This window comes from Copadichromis virginalis, linkage group LG23, assembly GCF_057382275.1.
Source record: "Copadichromis virginalis isolate Kocher_CV1m ecotype Utaka linkage group LG23, C_Virginalis_male_GT1.1, whole genome shotgun sequence".
NCBI classification, from domain to species: Eukaryota; Metazoa; Chordata; class Actinopteri; order Cichliformes; family Cichlidae; genus Copadichromis; species Copadichromis virginalis.
The window spans coordinates 28,532,583-28,550,620 of record NC_140639.1 but is presented as its reverse complement, the minus strand read 5'-3'; the positions used below and the strand labels follow the sequence as shown (position 1 = coordinate 28,550,620).

Below are 18,038 nucleotides of genomic sequence, written 5' to 3'. Positions count from 1 at the left end.
TTTGACAGAGATGCAAATATTTTGCATACTGTTTGCAGATATCGTCGTAGAGAGATTTAAAACATTGTTGGTTTCCTTTTAGGTTCACTGGTCTTTATCAACTCCTAAATAAAGTCTATCTGTTTCTGTTTCTTCATTCCTAAGTGCTCTGCATTTTCCACTAGAGTTAGGGTCACAAACTTTATCTGTCTGCCATCATGTCAGTCCATTATAGATTTTTCTGTTAAAAAGCCAACTTTGTGCACCTGGAAATTAAGTTGTTGAGAGTGGTGAGATGAGACATTAGAGTTGCAAGCTGTAAAACATATAATCTTATCTTATCTTACTCATTGTAAAATCAGTGGTTCAATCCCCAGCTACTCCAGTCTGCGTGTCAAAGTATCTTTGTGAGTGTGTGTGATTGGATGAATGAGGCAAGTAGTCACCCAAAAGTGTTATGTACTAGTCCATTCGCTTATCCAACTAGGCCCTCTACTACTGCTATGGCCAAATTACAATCACCAAACACACAGAAAGGCCCTGGCCTGTTTTGCTTTGAGGTGACAATGCTAACCACCACACAACTCTGTTGCTTAGTGACAAATTGTCTTTTAAAATTTGGAACAGTTAAATGTATTAAAGCTGAAAGATGCACTCTTTCTTCAACATTTCTCTTGTTATTACCGCTCTAAATGACTATTGATGAAATTCTTTTTCTACTTAGAGGCTTCTGCAAATCAGACAAAGAGAATATTATGAAACACTCCCCTCCAGGATGTCTTTTTTTTTTTTTTAAGAAAAGGTCACAAGACTATTGCACCAACCGTCCAACCACCTCCTCCATTAAACCTCTTTCTCTGGATTGAATTAATTGTTCTTTCAGAAGTTTCTGTACTCCCTCCTCTATCACATGGATCTAAAAATAATAACAGGCAGACACAGATCTTTTTTTTCCCTCTAACCACCCATAGTAAGCATCCACATATCAGCACACCTTTTCTATCCCTGCTGACGTGCTTTGCCAAGTAACATGTTTTTTAGCGTTGTTAAGTTAAGCATGTTACTGCTTGTGGACGTGCAAACGCACAATATGTGAGATTGACTCCAGTCGGGCCGCTCTCTGAACGTGGGTTTTAATTCTAGTTATTAGCTTTTTCCCTCTCGATGCATTTATCCGATGACTGTCACCCAGCTGTGAAAGATATATTCTTCTCCTCAAAACATCCCAAACTAGGTTTTCACTAAAATGCAAGCCCAGATGCAACGGATTTCAGTTTCCCATTGTTATTTTAACAAACCTCCCTCTATTCACCCTCGCTCGCCTCGCTTCCTCCTCCATCCATCACCAGTGGCCAGAGGCATTCAGTCCAACAGAGAAAGCGAAGCAATCGATACCAATGCTTTATGCGTGATATGGGATACACCCCCAAGTAACAGTTCAAACGCCCCCCAGATCAATAAGCCCATCAAAACACAAGTTTCCATGACCATCATCCAATGAAAATCTAGATACGGTGGCAGAGCTGCTAGGAAGAAACTCATGAGGTGGGTTTTTTTTATACTCACTAAAAGCCACAACGAGGCAGCTGCAACCAATCTCTGGCTGGGATATCATACACTGTCAGCCATTAAGAACGGATAATTAGATATGATTGGTGCATGCTATCTATCTTACTTTGAATCTGGTTTCTTTGAAGCTTCAGGCAACATCACTGTTCGATGCACTGCTCAGACCTTCAGCATACATAGACAGAATCCTTATTAGTGGCCTCTGATATGTTTCAGACTCATCTGTGAAAACCAAATGGGCTCATATTTTCTCCTGAAAATCAGATATAAACGTCTCAGCTGAATCAACTCAGTGCAAAATTTGTTTTCTTGCAATGTCAACATGCACGGAGAGATAGCAAACCGTGAATGAGCATTAAAAAGACTTCGGACAGGTGCAATTTGGAGCATGGTACAGTTTAATTAGCTTAAAGCAACAAGAGAGAAAGCAGACTTCACGGAAACCCATTGATTTTGTGACAGAGGCTGCATTCTGTGGAGAAGACTTGATGGATGCCTTCCAGGCATACAGCTTTATCAGCAGCAAGGCTGGCATAATCTCCCTGCAACTGAAAACAGATTCTGCTGCTGTTAGACTACACTGTGATCACACCATTTCTGTTTTCCTCAGCAGACCGCATCTTCATTTTTAACCAGGTTTGTTAAGCAAATTCAGCTGACCCAACAGCAAAAGATCTGTTGATTATTTATTGTATTGATAAACCAATCTCTGCCTTTTCCAGCTTAATCTTTTTCAAATTCACAGTCGAAAAAGACTTCTTATTTCTTGGAATCTTGGCTTCCCCCTCCCTTTAAGAAGCCTTGCTCCTGATTGGTTGGCCCTCACAAAGCAAAGGTAACTGACCTCATTTTTAAAAACTTCATCCATGTTCAGTATGAGCATCTGAAGTTGCATCTGAACAAACCACCAGACTTATGGAACGATGTCCTTTGGACAGACAAGACCTAAGTAGAGATGTTATAATCGTCATAATGCACAAAACCAAACCCAGCAGATCAGCACAAACACCTCATACCAACTATGAAGCATAATGCTGGAGGGGTGATGATTTGGGCTTGTTTTGCAGCCACGGGACTTGAGCACCTTGCAGTCACTGAGCTGACCACGCACTCCTCTGTATAACAAAGTATTCTAGAGTCAAATGTGAGGACATCTGTCCTACAGCTTAATTTTGGCTGAAATTGGGTCATGAAGCAGGACAATGATCCCAAGCACAGCATCAAATCTGCAATAGAATTACTAAAAAGAAAAAAAGAAAAATCAAGGTGCCAAGTCAAAGTCCAGACCTCAACCTAATTGAAATGCTGTGATGAGACCTTAAAACAGCAATGGATAAATGAATGCCTGCAAATTAAAATGCAAGAGACTGATAAAGTCATACAGTACACAATTACTTCAACTTATTGCCATTAAAAGTGGTTCTACAAGCCACTGGATCGTGGGGTCTTGCAGAAACGTCAATTTTCATAGGACTTGATACAATAAGGTTAAGCATAACAGGCCCACTTTAAAAATTTGTCTAGCTATCCTAATCCCATAAGCTGTTCATCTACTTTTCTTTGAAAAATGTTGTAAGATTGAAAAAAAAAAACAATGGACAATAGACAACAAAAATAGTGTTTTTTTTCCTCAAGCTTTTCAAACAATGAACCACTTGCTGATCTCTTCTGAGATCAGCAAAAAGAAAAAAGCTCATGAAATTTTGAGTGTACGCCATTGTTCAATCATTAAATATGTGTAAAAAACAAAACAAAAAACAAGGTCCTTTTTCTATTCCATATGCTGACTGAAACTTGTTACAAACAGTGCTAATACTCATCCTTTCTATCCTGGAGTTTCCAATGTTGGATACTATTACAAAATGCAAACTACATCATTTTTTAAAGGTTGCCAAGCATAGCACCAAAGAGGTTGCGTGGTACTGCCGTAGCGGAAATAGCTGTAGAATTTGTTATGCTTTATTTATGTTGCATCTATATTGGTCGAGGTTCAGTAACACCCGTGTTTGCAGGCTCGGTGTTACAAGGCAGGTATTTATTGTTTAATTTAGAGGTTTTTATGAGTCTAAAGTAAAAATGTGAGTTCTGTTTTGTTTGTTTTTTTGGGAGGGGGGGGGGTAATCTTGCTATGGACAGATGATATACGAAGAAGAGACTTATTGCATTTCAAAATTCTACAAAGGGCGTCTTATTCACCGAGCCCAAGATTATTGACATTTGCTGGTTGTTGTTGTTTTTTTTTAAGATTTGATATATGAAACTGCCAGCAGACCAGACTTAAAGTCTCACAGTAAATGTTGAAAGTAATGTGTGAAGCCTGCAAAATTATGAAGAATTCTCACAAGAGATCTTTATATGCTGCCAGATAAACAAACAAAAAACCTTCAGGAGCTACAGGATGATGATTCAGTTCAGTTTGTGAGGTACTTTGGAAATCCCAAATGACAGTGGCCAGCGTTGACAGTCACAGTGAAACCTGATCCTACCACCTAATCCTGACCAAATCCCTGAGGGTTACTGTGAATGACTGTGTACCAGCAGGCTGGAACACAGCATTCGCCAGACCAGAGGCTAAACAGCGCAAGCTTTACCCTCACATATTGCCTCAGCTGCCTCGTGAGACCAGAGAAACTAATTAATTGTCCCACATCCTTAATCCACTTGAACAAAATGTTTAGAGAATGTGAAATCATCAAGGAGCGACAGATTATTTCTGCTCCAGTATGGCAGTTTAATCCATACAAGAGGTCCGGGTCGAATGCCATGCTGTATATGGCATTGAGTTAGGAGACATTAGGTTTAATGTTTGCCCACAAACTTAACATCAACAACAACTAAAAGCACATAGGTAAGATTTCCATAAAAGTGCTGACTTAAAACATACATTTCAGGTATTTCCATGTTCATGTTAATCCTGTATAAGACTGTATATGCACAGAAACCTTTAAAAGCAACAGGAAATGCTCAGATTTAGCTGGTGATCATTCTGTGAGTCCAATTTTAATTTGTGCTTTTTTGACATCAAATCTAAACCAGTTAAAATTCAAAGAAAATCAGTTTATAGGCAACTGCAATATTAATAATTTCACAAAACAGGATTGGTGTACCTTGAAGTAAAGCCTGCAGTACAAACCATTATCCTTCAAAGACACAACAGAGACACACTGAATCCAATTAAGCAGGAACAATAGCGGCCTCAAGTGTATTGCCTTGTTTTCATTTCCATTACAGCTGTTCCACTTAGTTGAGTATGCACACTATAACTCCCTGCAATAATATGATCATTCTCTTACTTCAGCACCACAAAAATAAGATTTTTTTGGTCGTAGTACATCGTTTGTGTTGATGCCATCTCCCACTCACCTCTTTGTTTCTTGCTTCTCGGCCCACTCACACCTTCCCTAAAGCTCCTCAAAGCTTTTCGTGCATCGAGTAGCTCCTTCCTGGACATGGCTCGTGTTTTTCTCTTGTAAAATCCTTTAAAAACCCAACCAGATGGCTACTCCTGCCCAAAATAATTTCTTCCAGCACAAGCTCTTTTCTATTAAAACCTTGCTGAGAACATAGGAACTTCCCAAATTTTTCCAAAAGGCCTTCATTTCGCAGAATCGTCTTTTTCTTATAAAGATGCCTCAAAATGGCTTCTTCTCTAGCATGAAATGGGGAAGTAGTCCTGCAACGATGCACCACCTTAAGATAGCTGCTAAACCTCCAAACTTTGTCATGTTCAGCCCATACCCCTCTCCCTGTACCCCCTGAAGTCCTAACGTTGACTGCCAACTTCAGTGGTCTATTTCAAGTCCTGCATAGTTCACCCCCTACAGTTGTACTTTCCCTCTGCACCCCCTTTCACAGCACTTGCCCACCCTTGGTTATAGCAGGAGATTAAACACACGGCAACACAGAACGACCTTTCCTGTCCTCTGTGAGTCACTCTGTTTGGACCACGGGCAGTTTTGAAACTCTAGTGCATGGCAGATATGTTGTAATGCACCATTAATGATATAGTATAACACCTCATGCATTATGGGACAATGAGACAGTTACGGGGAGGATTGCCGAAGAGTGGTGGCCCTATTTCAGACAGCTATGTGCTCATGAACCTTGATGCTAGAGGTTTTTATAACACTGTAGCCTTGTCCCACTTAAAGATGAAGTTTAAACTGAACTCTGTGGCCGGATGGAAAGATTAACACAAGTATATGAGTGACTGTGGAATTCAGTGACATTGCTGTTTCCTGAATAAGAATAACAAACCTGATCACGGTGTTATTGTTAGTCTTGTACAGCAGGACTGAACCTTCTGTGACTATACCTTCCATACCACCGTGACTGGCTTTTATATTGGTTGGAGCTCCACATCTTTCAAACATTTTAACTGATCATCTGCATCCAGAAAGAAATTGTTTAAATCACCGTGTGTGACTGAGCCGATGATTTTTCACCTGGCTGTATAGACAACATGTCTTTGTTGTTCGGTCATCATCTATGGCATCTTGGGCTCCTCTGATTTACTTATTAGCCCATGTTGATAGTACACATTCTTTCTTTATGTTAGTGTACACTGCTAGATGACATTCCAGGTTTTAGTTACCTAGATAACCTTGTAATGTATTCCTAGCTTGTCGTATGTCAGCCAACAGTAGCATTAGCCCTCATTGATAATGACTTCAACTGTTCGTCTCAAAGTGGAGAAAAACCTATCTCGGGATTTGCCCACTTTGCATTGTTAGCAAGTCTTTCGTCCATAGTCGCTGGATGTCAGTAATATTCTGTGGATAAATTTACTGATTGCGTCTTTCAAGTACCTCAACTTTTTAAACTCCCTGTGAGACAGATTAAATTGTGAAGCTCTTGAGAGAGTAAGAATATCTATAAAACAGACATCACCCGTGTAAAAACAAAGCAAATGCAGAAATTATTTAACTGCCTGCTTTTCCCATCTTTGGCTTGTATTTGGCAGCTTTGCAAATAACACTTGGAAGTCATTGTCAACAGGATTTATCAAGTTCCACCTTAAATGTAAACTGAACGTCTGAGAATAATATTGCAGCCAGAGCAAGAAAAAAACAAAGATTAAAGCAAAGTTGTAGCTGTGTTATGTGTTATGAACCCTTAGATGTCTCTGGATGTCCTTTATGTCCTTACCTAAGCTTGGGTGCCTTTTTCTAAAGAACTTTTCAAATGTTACCTTATCAGTAACTGCAAGTCGTGCCTGACATGTTCACTCACACCACTGTGTCACAGTTTTTACAATAATTTACTGTAAAAGTAGCTTAATAAAAAAACAAATGATGGTCAATTTGCCATTTCCTGCTGTTTCATCAAACTGCTAATCCAGCCTTATGATGTGTGACGGCACATTAATGCTGTACGACAGAAGGTGACATTAATAAAGCAGTGTGGGCTCGTGACACTGGACCGCTCTGGTTTCTGGTTGGTCTGATCGCTCAGGATGATATCTTAAAGTGACAGACCTGAGTGTCTGACTCACTGAGTGATGCTCAAAAGCAGCCAGAACACGCAGTGACTGTTCCCACATGGGCAAGTATACACTAAGCCCCTCCAATCCCAGCGCACCCTCCTTTTCTCTTTATTCATCAAGCTGAGCGTGATTGAGTGTGACAGTGCTGCGTCTTGACCGTGGCGAAGCTATAATTATCTGTGATGTCTGCTGGTGCAATCAGAGAAGGGGGCCGACGGCATCCACACATCACTAGAGCACGAGCCCTCTGGCCGGCACGGCACATACCGGGCCATAAATAACCACAAGGAGAGTGAGAAGAGGGGAGATGTAAGAGGGAGGCAGTGGTCAGGAAGATAAGAAAATAAAACCTACAGGATGGATAAAAATAGAGAGGCAACAGTGAATTGCTGGTTTTCACGTAAGTAGCAAGAAAAAAAGAGAAACAAAGCCTCTTTTGTCCAATTTAGGCCCCTGTTTGACATGTGCAAGTATATCATTATGTCCTCTAAATCGAATTTATGCTGTCTTTGTTATCACATAGACAGAAAGCTACCTTCAGCAATTTCTTTGCCACAAGAGGTCGCCACATGTAGCTACACAGGTTCAATTTGGCAGGTTGAGTTTTACGCCCTTCCTGATGTAACCCCATCTCTGGCTGGAATTGAACCAGCAGCCTTTCGTTTGCCAAGCAAATGTTTTAACCACTACACCAGAGTTTAAAAAAAGAAGCCTGAAAGTGAATATTTAGAGCAGCCTGAGCTTTTGGCTCTTAGCGATTATTTGCCCATGAGCTTATTATTTGAATATTTGGCCATGTTTAATAATCTGAACATGCCAGCAGTGTATATGAAGTATGTTTCAGAAAATAGGAAAAAGCAAGAGAGGTCCACGTGACTGTTGTGTCCCACGACAGTCACATCCAACTTAGTTCTTTATTTTAGTGATTTAAGTCTGATTTAAGGTGTTAAGTGTATTGCTCTGTGCATAAGGAGAAAAAACTAAAGCAAACAAACTGAGAAACTATGCACGGCTTAATGTTGAGGATCATTTTCAATCAGTCCAAAATGAGCAGAGGGAGAATAAGATAACGATATTAGGTAGGTAGCCGTAAAGAGGTAGGTAGCCGTGATAGATCAAAACCAGAAGAGAGAGACAGAGAGTGCAGAGGAGCTGAGTGATACAGTGCACCAGCTGGACCGTACGTGCCAGCTCATAGTGTGAGAGTTGCTGACATGTGAGCTCAGCAGTCAAATTTGTAGACAGGACAGGGCACCGAGACTGTGACGAAATGTTCCCAGCAATACAATGATCGCACGGCAAGCCACACAAAGCACTCAAAGTGATGATGCAAACTGGCTGTGAGTGTTCAAACCTACTAAACATCACAGAGATAAGCTTGGAAAATTAGGTCCAGTGCTCTGACTGTCTACTAAAGGCACTGAAAGACTTGGATTCATGTGAAGTTTAATGTGACATTTGTGCCCAAAATGTTGGTTTTAAGTGGTCAGAATCAGAATACTTTAGTAACCCCACAGAAAACGATGTAATTTGATAATATGTAAGATTTTCATGTAATTTTTTTTTATGTAAGTACAATATAAAATGGTAAATTTCATGATATGCATTCACTTTATATCAAGCATGTTTTCTTTAATGATTGAATATTTGAATAAATAAACCTTTTATTTTACATATTTTTGTTGTATTTTACTCTAAATTATGAATAATCCTTTTTTTAGTGTACAATCTGGTAGTATGTTCCTTCTCCAGTAGGTAACAGCACCGTGGAGCCAAGATGGGCTGCGTTATTGTATTTCTGACTACTTTTTTCAAGTAACTAGTAATGTAAGGGATTACTATTGCAAAAAAAAAGTAATTAGATAACTGTTACTTTCCTGTAAACACGCTGCGTTACTGCGTTAGTAAACCATCGTGATTTTGTTTGTGATAGCATCTCATGACACTGACGTAAGCGCGTGCGATGCCCGTCGCAGCAACAGACATGTGTAGATCAACAATGGATAATATGGAGTGCGGGAGAGAGTACGACCATGCAGCGTTTAAAGCTTGGAAGTACTGACATTACTTTGACTTTCTGTAAAAAGTGACAAAAACATTAGCGTCCGCTGTTCACTCTGCGGGGGAAGAAAACTTCTTTCCTCAGCGTTTCAAATCCGAGCAAGCACCCAGCAAGCCGCCACATGAATGTGAAATTCACAGATCACCCCGCTGACATGACCGCTGCGACAGGACTCAGTGCCGCTGGATCTTTGATTTTATTTATTTATTTTTTTGTGTTTTACTTGCATCTATTTGAAAGAGTGAGTGTAAACACAAATCATTATTTTATTTTATATGCTGGAATATGCAGAAAATAGGTTTAAATGTTCAACAATTTCTTAATTTCAAAGACAGTTGCATATATAAATTTTGCTTAATGCAATGTGCATAAAATTAAAAGATTAAAACTAATAAAACATTTTTTAAAAAGAGGCTTTCCATTTGATTATGCATAAAAAAATAGAACTGGGCTGAAAGTTTTATTGCTTCTATTGCTACGTATTTAGGTTGTGTATTATGTTTTTAAAAAGTAACTAATTAACTAAGTAACTAATTACTTTTGAAAATAAGTAATCAGTAAAATAATGGGATTACTTTTCTGGAGAAGTAATCAGTAATTGGTAACTAATTACTTTTTTCAAGTAACTTGACCAACATTGGTGTGAAGAAACAAAAAAATTTAGACAAGCAGACTGTTAGACAGTCCATGATTGTGAAATGTCTTTGACAAAGACACTAAATCTTATGTGCTTTCATGCAGCAGTATCTGCTACATGCTACCTTTTTCATTCTGACTACTTCACTTCATAGCCTGCACTTAAAGTAGCTGCATTACACTGCACTGACAAGATGTCACCATGTGGGAGTTGGAAAAACTGATGTTGAAGATGTGACAGATGGGACTGATCTTTTCTTTTTTCCCAGATACATAACTTATGCCTCGCATGCCTTGCTGCGTGAATTTATGCTGACAAGACCAGTCACCCTGAGCAAAACTGTCTCAGCCAAGTGTTCTAATTTTGGAAGTGATACAGAGCTGCAAAAGCAGCAGTATCTTTACAGCTAAATGACTTTTTACAGCGCCGTCACGGCCTCGGTCTTCTGTTCAATCAGCTGTTAAGCATTGGCTTGGAAATATTTACCTTCCCAAGCATTTCTGCAGATTCAAAAATCCATACAGAATGACTGACACCAGCATTTTAAAAATCTTGTAAACAAGATATGAGGTCTTTATTTTCAGTCAAAAGACATTTCTACTAAAAGTGAGAATTTACAGTATTGAAGCAAAAACCACGTCACACACTTATTTATCTGCAGAACAATCCACACAGTGACTTTAATATCATTGTGCTTATTTGTACAGCATTATAAAATCAGCATAAAACCAAGAACTTGTCTACTACCAGAGACTGAAAGTTTAAAGCTGACATCTACTTGATTTTTGTTGTATTATTATTATATCATTGCGCAGGTTGTATATGCCAAAATAGCAAGTTGTCAAACTAGTGATACAACCAATAAGTGGCAGGCAGTTCGTGTAGACAGTCTACTTAAAGTCTTGAAGGATATGTTTCCCAGTCTATCAGGAGGTTTTCTGATTTTAGTTACAGGTGCAAAATACAAGAATAATATACAACGTCCCTAAAAAATAAGAATATTTCGTTTTCAACAGGCTTTTGACAGATTCCTAAAATATTTGTGTTTTTGTGCTTTCATGCCAGACACCCTAATAAATTTGTTAAGAACTGTATAGCATATATATTCTGTAATGTTCAGCTGTGCAGCAGAGAGAATGCAACAAGCTAATTTTAAGTGTTTCCCAGTGAGGCTCTGCAGACATAGAAGATGGGCTGACTATATGAAACTTAAAACCCAATCTCGGCTCTTGGAACTTGGGTCGACAGTTGTTTTGTCTAAATGCACTTTTAATAAGTAGGATAAGGTTTCAAGACAATAAAGATTAACAAGATTATTGGTGTAGTATTTGTGCAAATCACCGGTTGGTCTTACTGAATCAGTTATATATCATTAAAGCTTTAAAATCCCTCATCATGATGGCTTCTTTTGATAGGAACAATGTGTTTAAGCTCCTTGTGATTACCTTCACCGAGGTCCATGACGGCCAAGACGGCACTGCACCTTGCCTCTCCCAGCTCATTGGTTGCCACGCATGTGTACAAGCCAGCATCACTTGTGCGGCAGTCTCGTATCCAGAGACCACCCGAGTCCTGGGCTTCCGATGGAGATAAGAGCTCATCGTTGCGGTACCAGGCCAGCGAAGGTGTCGGATGCCCCAGCACTGACACCCTCAGTCGGATATCACAACCTGTTCCCACTGCTGCTTTACGGAGCTTACGCACAAAAACCGGAGCTGCTGGTTCTTGGATATTAGACCCATTTTCTGGAACGTGGTCAATGCTGATTTTGGCCCTCTTGGAAGGGATGTTCGAACTGGAACTGGAACTTGAACCGTGGCTTTCTGCCATCTTGACTTCTTAAAGACTTTTTAATTAACTGTACTTCTTATCTGGCAATTGACTGGGTTATCAAGATGAACTGCATTTATTGAATGCCTCTTCTGAAAGACTCCATTAGTTTAGATGTCTCTGGGCTCACTGGGAGTGCATAGGGGGTTTGAGCTGGGATGTTGCACCAGGAACTGAAAAAAAAACAGAGTATATTTATCACACTGACATCAAAGTTATCTACCGATCCCAACATGCCAAAAAAACCCAAATAAACAAACAAAAAAGAGATATTTTTACTCTGTAATATGTATAAAATGTATTATTTTGAAACTGGTTATTAAAATGGCTTAAAAGAGGCTGATTGTACCCTTTGTAATGTCTCTATATACCAAGTGAAAGTAAAGTCATTATAAGTGACAAAAAAGCATCCTGGTCTTCAGTGCAAACCTGAATATTGTTGCAGCAGAGCCTATGAAATTGTGAGAAGCCCAGGTTTACTACGGGCTTTAGTGGGAAAACTGAGCTTGTTAATGTGTTTTAACCCAAACTGTGACCTTTCCTTATAACCCCAATTCCCCCCAAAAATTGGATGATGTGAAAAATGTAAATAAAAACAGAGTGCAATGATTTGCAAATCTCAAAAACCCATATTTTATTCACGGCGGAGAACAGAAAACATATGAAATGTTTAAACTGGGACATTTTAGTATTTCATACAAAATATTAGCTTATTTTGAAGCAGCAACACAAAAGCCTGGAAAAATAAGTGGAACTAACAAGCAGCTGCTGGAGGCACATTACCATAGTAACATGTTTGTAACATGAATAAGTTTAATGTAAGTAAGTTAAGTAAAGACGGGCAGAGGAGAATAATAATGTAATACTATTAATGTAAAACTATTATTATTATTAATAATAATAATAATGATAGTTTTACATGTTTCTCAATGTAAAACTGTAAAGATTGTGAATATTTCATCATCTGCAGAACATAACATCATCAAAAGATTCAGAAGAGCTGGAAAAATCTCTTTGTACAAAGGCTGAAAATCAATACTGGATGCTCATGATCTTCAGGTCCAAAAAAAAGTGAGGATTCTGCCTTAGAAATCACTGCAGGGACACTTTCAGCAGTCACTGTATGTGTATGTCATTATTGTATGTCCTCTCATTTTGGCACCCGTGCCACGAAACTGATGAACCACAGAGAAGTCAAGCTGTGGTAGCCGGGAGGGAGAACCAATTTTAGAACCTTTTTGGATGCCACTAGTGGGTCTTAGACTAAACAACAGCCTGTAGCTTGAAGAGTGGTACAAGTTGTCAAAGGACTGTGACGCCAAAGGTCGTGATTTGGTTTCCTTCACCTACCTGCAGTTAATGTTGGCAATTTTTTTCTAAATGATAATAATACTAATCAAATGAGGGAAAAATTCATTCAATTATTCAATTATGACAATAAAATGACATTTTTTTGCCATTTAAAGGGCAGAATTTCATAAGCCTGTGTAGGAAAAAGTGTAGTGATCACTCCAGATGACAGCAAGTGGAGAAGCAAAATTAAAGAATAGCTGGCGTATTTCTTTCATGTGTTAATGTATGATGTTTCATATGCTGATCCAAGGAGTCGCCTAAAATAGGCTATATAATAGAAAGTAATGCACCTTACCTCTCTCTTGCCATCAAAGCCGACAAGAATCCCTTTGGACATCCCCGCAAAGTCCATGTTAAGGTAACAAGATCCATGGAGCAAAATGTTTCATCTCAAATCATTTGCTAAAGCCCGTGTCTCTCAGTGTCCTCAGCGAGCACGGGCTGTAGGTGTAAGGCCACCCTAGATCATGTAGCATTAGCAGCCACGGCCATGGTCCCTTTCAACAGCTTGAACCCTGGTGAAGGTGAGACAGAGACAGATCCCTTTTTTCCTAAATGTCAAACGACTCAGGCCTTCCGGTCTTGTGTTTTTACCATTAAAAGAAAATGTAAGTGCTTTTTAAAATCGACACCCTTAACCTTTTTAGGCTTTAATGTTCTCAAGTCGGTTCGTGTTATCTGTCTCCTTCTCTCCCTTGTCACTGCTTCACTCCCAACTCCTGCAGGTCGGGAACGACAGCTGCACCACCACAGATAGGTCACATTTCCTAGCCTGCAATGTATAACCTATTCTCACACACACACACACACACACACACACACACACACACACACACACACACACACACACATGCATGCTCAAAGCACTCACACTCCAAGCCCTTTAGATAATGTTATCAAGCATTGTGTGTGTGTGTGTGTGTGTGTGTGTGTGTGTGTGTGTGTGTGTGTGTGTGTGTGTGTGTGTGTGTGTGTGTGTGTGTGTGTGTGTGTGTGTGACCGACCGTTGGAATTGCTATAAAAAGAAAGTCTAAGAATAAAGACAGGAGTGATTCATAGAACTGTAGGGCAGTGATATAACGATACAATCTAACTGGGAGGAATATTTACTATGTTTGTTTAACTGAAGCATAGTGAGCAGCTGTAGGTTTTGTAGAGCTTTTATAAAAATAGTTCTAAGTTGTTGTGGCTTGTTTTTCACTCGCTCCATCTCTATTTTATTTTGGTAAACTTCCATTCACTGATCAATATTTCAATAAGAATTTGGGCTTTGGGCTTTAAATTCAAAGCAGTGCTTGACCAGTTTTTACAGACACATTTGAATGACAGCCTGGATAGCTAAGTTAGTGTGACAGTGAGCAAGGTGCGTCCCTAGACGACACCATATTCAGTACCACTGTAGGTACGTCTGTTTAACTCCTCTTAACCCAAATATATAATCAGCCAATCACATGGCAGCAACTCAATACATTTAGGCATGTAGATGTGGTCAAGATGAGCTGCTGAAGCTCAATCTGAGCATCAGAACGAAGAAGAAAGTTCAATTAAGCGACTTTAAATGTGGCATGGTTGTATTTTATAAACAGCCATCTCTAGGGTTTCAGACCACAGAGAATGGCCTGAAAATAACCATTGAGCAGCAAGTTTGTGGGAGAAATTGCTTTATTGATGACAGAGGTCAGAGGCGAATGGGCTGACTTCTTTAAGCTGATAGGTGCTGTATGCAACAGTAACTCAAATAAGCAGCTCGTTACAACTAAGGTATACAGAAGAGCATCTCAAATGCCACAGAAGACCACACTCCTGTAGACTAAACAGGAAACTAAGGGACTTAGAGAAGATTTGAAAAATGTCGCCTGAGTCTCAATTTCTGCTTCAACATTCAGATGGTAGAGTCAGAATGTGCTGTAAACAGATTTATTCTGCTTGTATCAACAGTTCAAGCTGCTAGCGGTGTAACGGTGTGGGGGATATATTCTTGGCACACTTTGGGCCCTTTATTACTAAATAAGCATCATTTAAATACCACAGCCTAGTTAAGTATTTTTGCTGACCATGTCCATCCTTTATGACCACAGTGTTCCAGCAGACTAACACACTATGTCACAAAGCTGAGATCAACTCAAACTGGTTTCTTGAACATGAAGATGAGTTCACTGTAAATGACCAACAGAGTCACCAGATCTCAGTCAAATAAACCAGCTTTGGGATGTGGTGAGACTGTGTACACCCATGAGATTCTCATCATGGGTGTACAGCCAACAAATCTACAGCAACTGCATGATGTTGTCATGTCAACATGAACCAAAGTCAAAAAGTCGTTATATAAAGTAGAGCGTCTGATTTACCATCCATCTGCTTCAAATGTGTCAGAGGAGGACTCCAAGGCCACCGCAGCACAAGACACTACATTTGTTCTGTCTGGACTGGCTCCTTTTATTCCCTCTTTTCAATCAGTGGTCATTATTACAGAGTACTCAGGAGTCCATAAAACCAAGAAGAAGGAGAAAATAAATGGCTTCTCCTGAAAAACTCCTGCAAATACTGTGCTGTTGCTGTGGAAACAGTCACCGAGAGACTTGATAAGCTACATGATTGTAATCAAACAAAAAGGTCAGGTAAAGTAATAATACAACATAAGAAAAGATGCTCACATTTCCTTTACAAACAAAAATAGTACATTCAGAATTTACTTTTATAGTAAAACATATAATCTTACTATCACATAAAGAATCACATTCATAAATGAGCATTATTCAGGAAGGGAATAACTTCCTAATACCTTCATGATTATAATGCTATTATTCAATGAAAAAGCTACATTTAACCACAAACTAGAATTTGCTCAACAATTATCATTGCAAACTTAAGTCTCCATATGTCCAGTTGATTATGAGCTCAGCCATTAGCTTCTGCGATTCCAAATAGCTCAAATAACCAATATGAAAGCAATAACTGGTGTATCTCAGTATTTCTCTGTTTTGTCTGTCGTACCTCCATGTCAGTTTGATCTCTCTTTACTGTCGCCAATCTAGAGAGAGAATGTGGAGAGGTGACTTGAACTGGTATCGAGCTGAGTGAAGCTGGAAGGTCACCTGTCAATTGACCATAACTTACCAACCATAACTAGCCTAATAGTTAGGTGTGTTAACATGGTCTATGTGTTAACAAGGAGCTGCTGCTGTGCTGACAGACCCCTAAAGTCTTTCAGTTTGCCTACAGTCACAGAAACTTCAAGATCTTTCTATTAAATTCAACAATGAAATCTGCTTAAACTGAATATGGCCAAGGTGTTGGAATCTCCGCTTTTAGTAACGTGATACACACACACACACACATATATGTATATATATATATATATATAAATTCATGTATATTTTTATACTTAAATTATATATTGTAAGCTTGAATAATCTTTGTTTTAGCAAACCTACTGAGAGGAATTGTTCCATGTTAAAAAATAGATAAATAAAATTATATTCTCAATTGCTATTTAGCATACCCTAAAACACCTTTTTGGCTTGCCACATTATAAACCAAAGCAATGTTTTATTTTCTTATGAATACATTTTTGAGCCATCAAGGGGAAAATAATAACAATAAAAAAAAAATAAAAAAATAAAAAAGGATACAAAGCAGGAAAAGCCCTTTCTTATTTCTTATTTCTTATTCTGTCAACCATCGCTTAACCTGTCAGATTCTGTTTTTTAACTTCGCATCTCTATTAAGAACACCGGCAGTGATGATCTTTGTTTATTGATTTATTTACACACTGATTTACTGATTTAATTTTTTGTTTTGTTTAATTTTTTCCGCTCCATAATGTGGCAGCTCCTATGAGTCCTTATATGTTTTGTATTTTTTTATATTCAGTCCCTTAATTTTCCCATCAGGCTACATCTGACTCTTGACCTTTCTCCTGTATAATCATGAGTAAAACGCTCTGTTAGCTGTTTACTCACCAGCTTTCCAAGCTCTATGGCTGGGACTAAATACACAAGGCAATATTGGGATGGATTAGATGGTTTTTATAATTTGTTTCGTTTGCAAATAAAGTATAAGCTAATACTAATACTGTTTGTAAATGTAATTCATAGAGCAGGTTTGTATTCAATGAGTTTATGCTGGTTTATTACTAGAAACTACATTTCAATGTTAGTTATACTGTCATTGAATTTTACTAATAATTATAATCACAACTTTGAGTAATTTTCATCATTTTTCTCTTGGGTGGCTGCATGTAGTACTATTTTTCACCTTCATCTAACAAGGGAAAAAAGACACAAATGCCTTCAGGGTTGTGTCAGGAAGGACATCTGGCATAAGAACTGTCCAGATCAAACATGTGGAGCCACCTGGTGATCCTGTGTGAGTAAGGGAGCACACACCATTTTACATACCTGTTCTTGTAAACTGCACTTGAACAATGTTCTACACATACAACTTGATTCATCGACTGATATTGTGGTAACAATGTTTTAAAGTGCCAGGTATTGTCACTAAGACACATTCTACAGCTTCACCTGCTGGATGCTGATGCATCACAAGCGTGTTCAGACAGTGGAATCTCTCCCAGTGGTGGAGTGAAGCCAGGTACATTTAATCAGCTACAACACTGTAAGTGCAGTTCTGAAGTATTTGAGGATTGCCATTTTATGCTTATGTTATCATTCAGATCTAAGTTGTCAGCAGTTCACCAAAGAGTCATTTTTAATTTTTAGATCGTTTTAATAAAATCATTGTTGGAAGCCTAATCAGATCAAACTACCCCGTACTTTGTGTTGTAGAACTTTTCATTCTTCTCTCAGTCATTAATCATCTCATAAAACCTCACACTGAGAGACGCACTGGAGGGATCATGTCTGCTTTAAGCACCACTGGCCAACATTATCAGACTGGGAAGGGATTTTGCAGTGGTAAGTAGAAAAAGCTCTACTTCACTCTACTTCAGCAATTTAATAATGCATACAGATGAGCGATAGCATCATCGTATAGTGCAGTTCATCAGTCAAAAGGCATTTTTTTTTATAAAAAATGATGACACTTTTAGTCCGTTTTGATGATAACTCCCATCCCAATTCCTGAAAGGTTTAATAGAAGTAAAAAGAAAAGAATGCAATAAT

General features: G+C 38.8%; 1 protein-coding gene across 3 annotated transcripts in view; it reads right to left on the bottom strand.

Annotated features, from left to right (window-relative positions):
- LOC146681095 (striated muscle preferentially expressed protein kinase-like) overlaps positions 1–13,655 on the bottom strand; it is a 59,601-nt gene extending 45,946 nt beyond the window's left edge. For 2 of the 3 annotated variants that reach the window (XM_085449814.1, XM_085449815.1), the window contains exons 1-2: positions 13,211–13,655; positions 11,178–11,735 (exon numbers count right to left, since the gene is read on the bottom strand). In XM_085449814.1, coding sequence (XP_085305940.1) covers positions 11,178–11,562 — 385 coding nt within the window. In that variant the 5' untranslated portion in view covers positions 11,563–11,735; positions 13,211–13,655. Of the gene's footprint in view, positions 1–4,911; positions 5,256–11,177; positions 11,736–13,210 lie in introns of those variants that run through there. The other variant, XM_085449820.1, reaches the window with a different exon arrangement.
- Between the last annotated feature and the right edge of the window lie 4,383 nt (positions 13,656–18,038).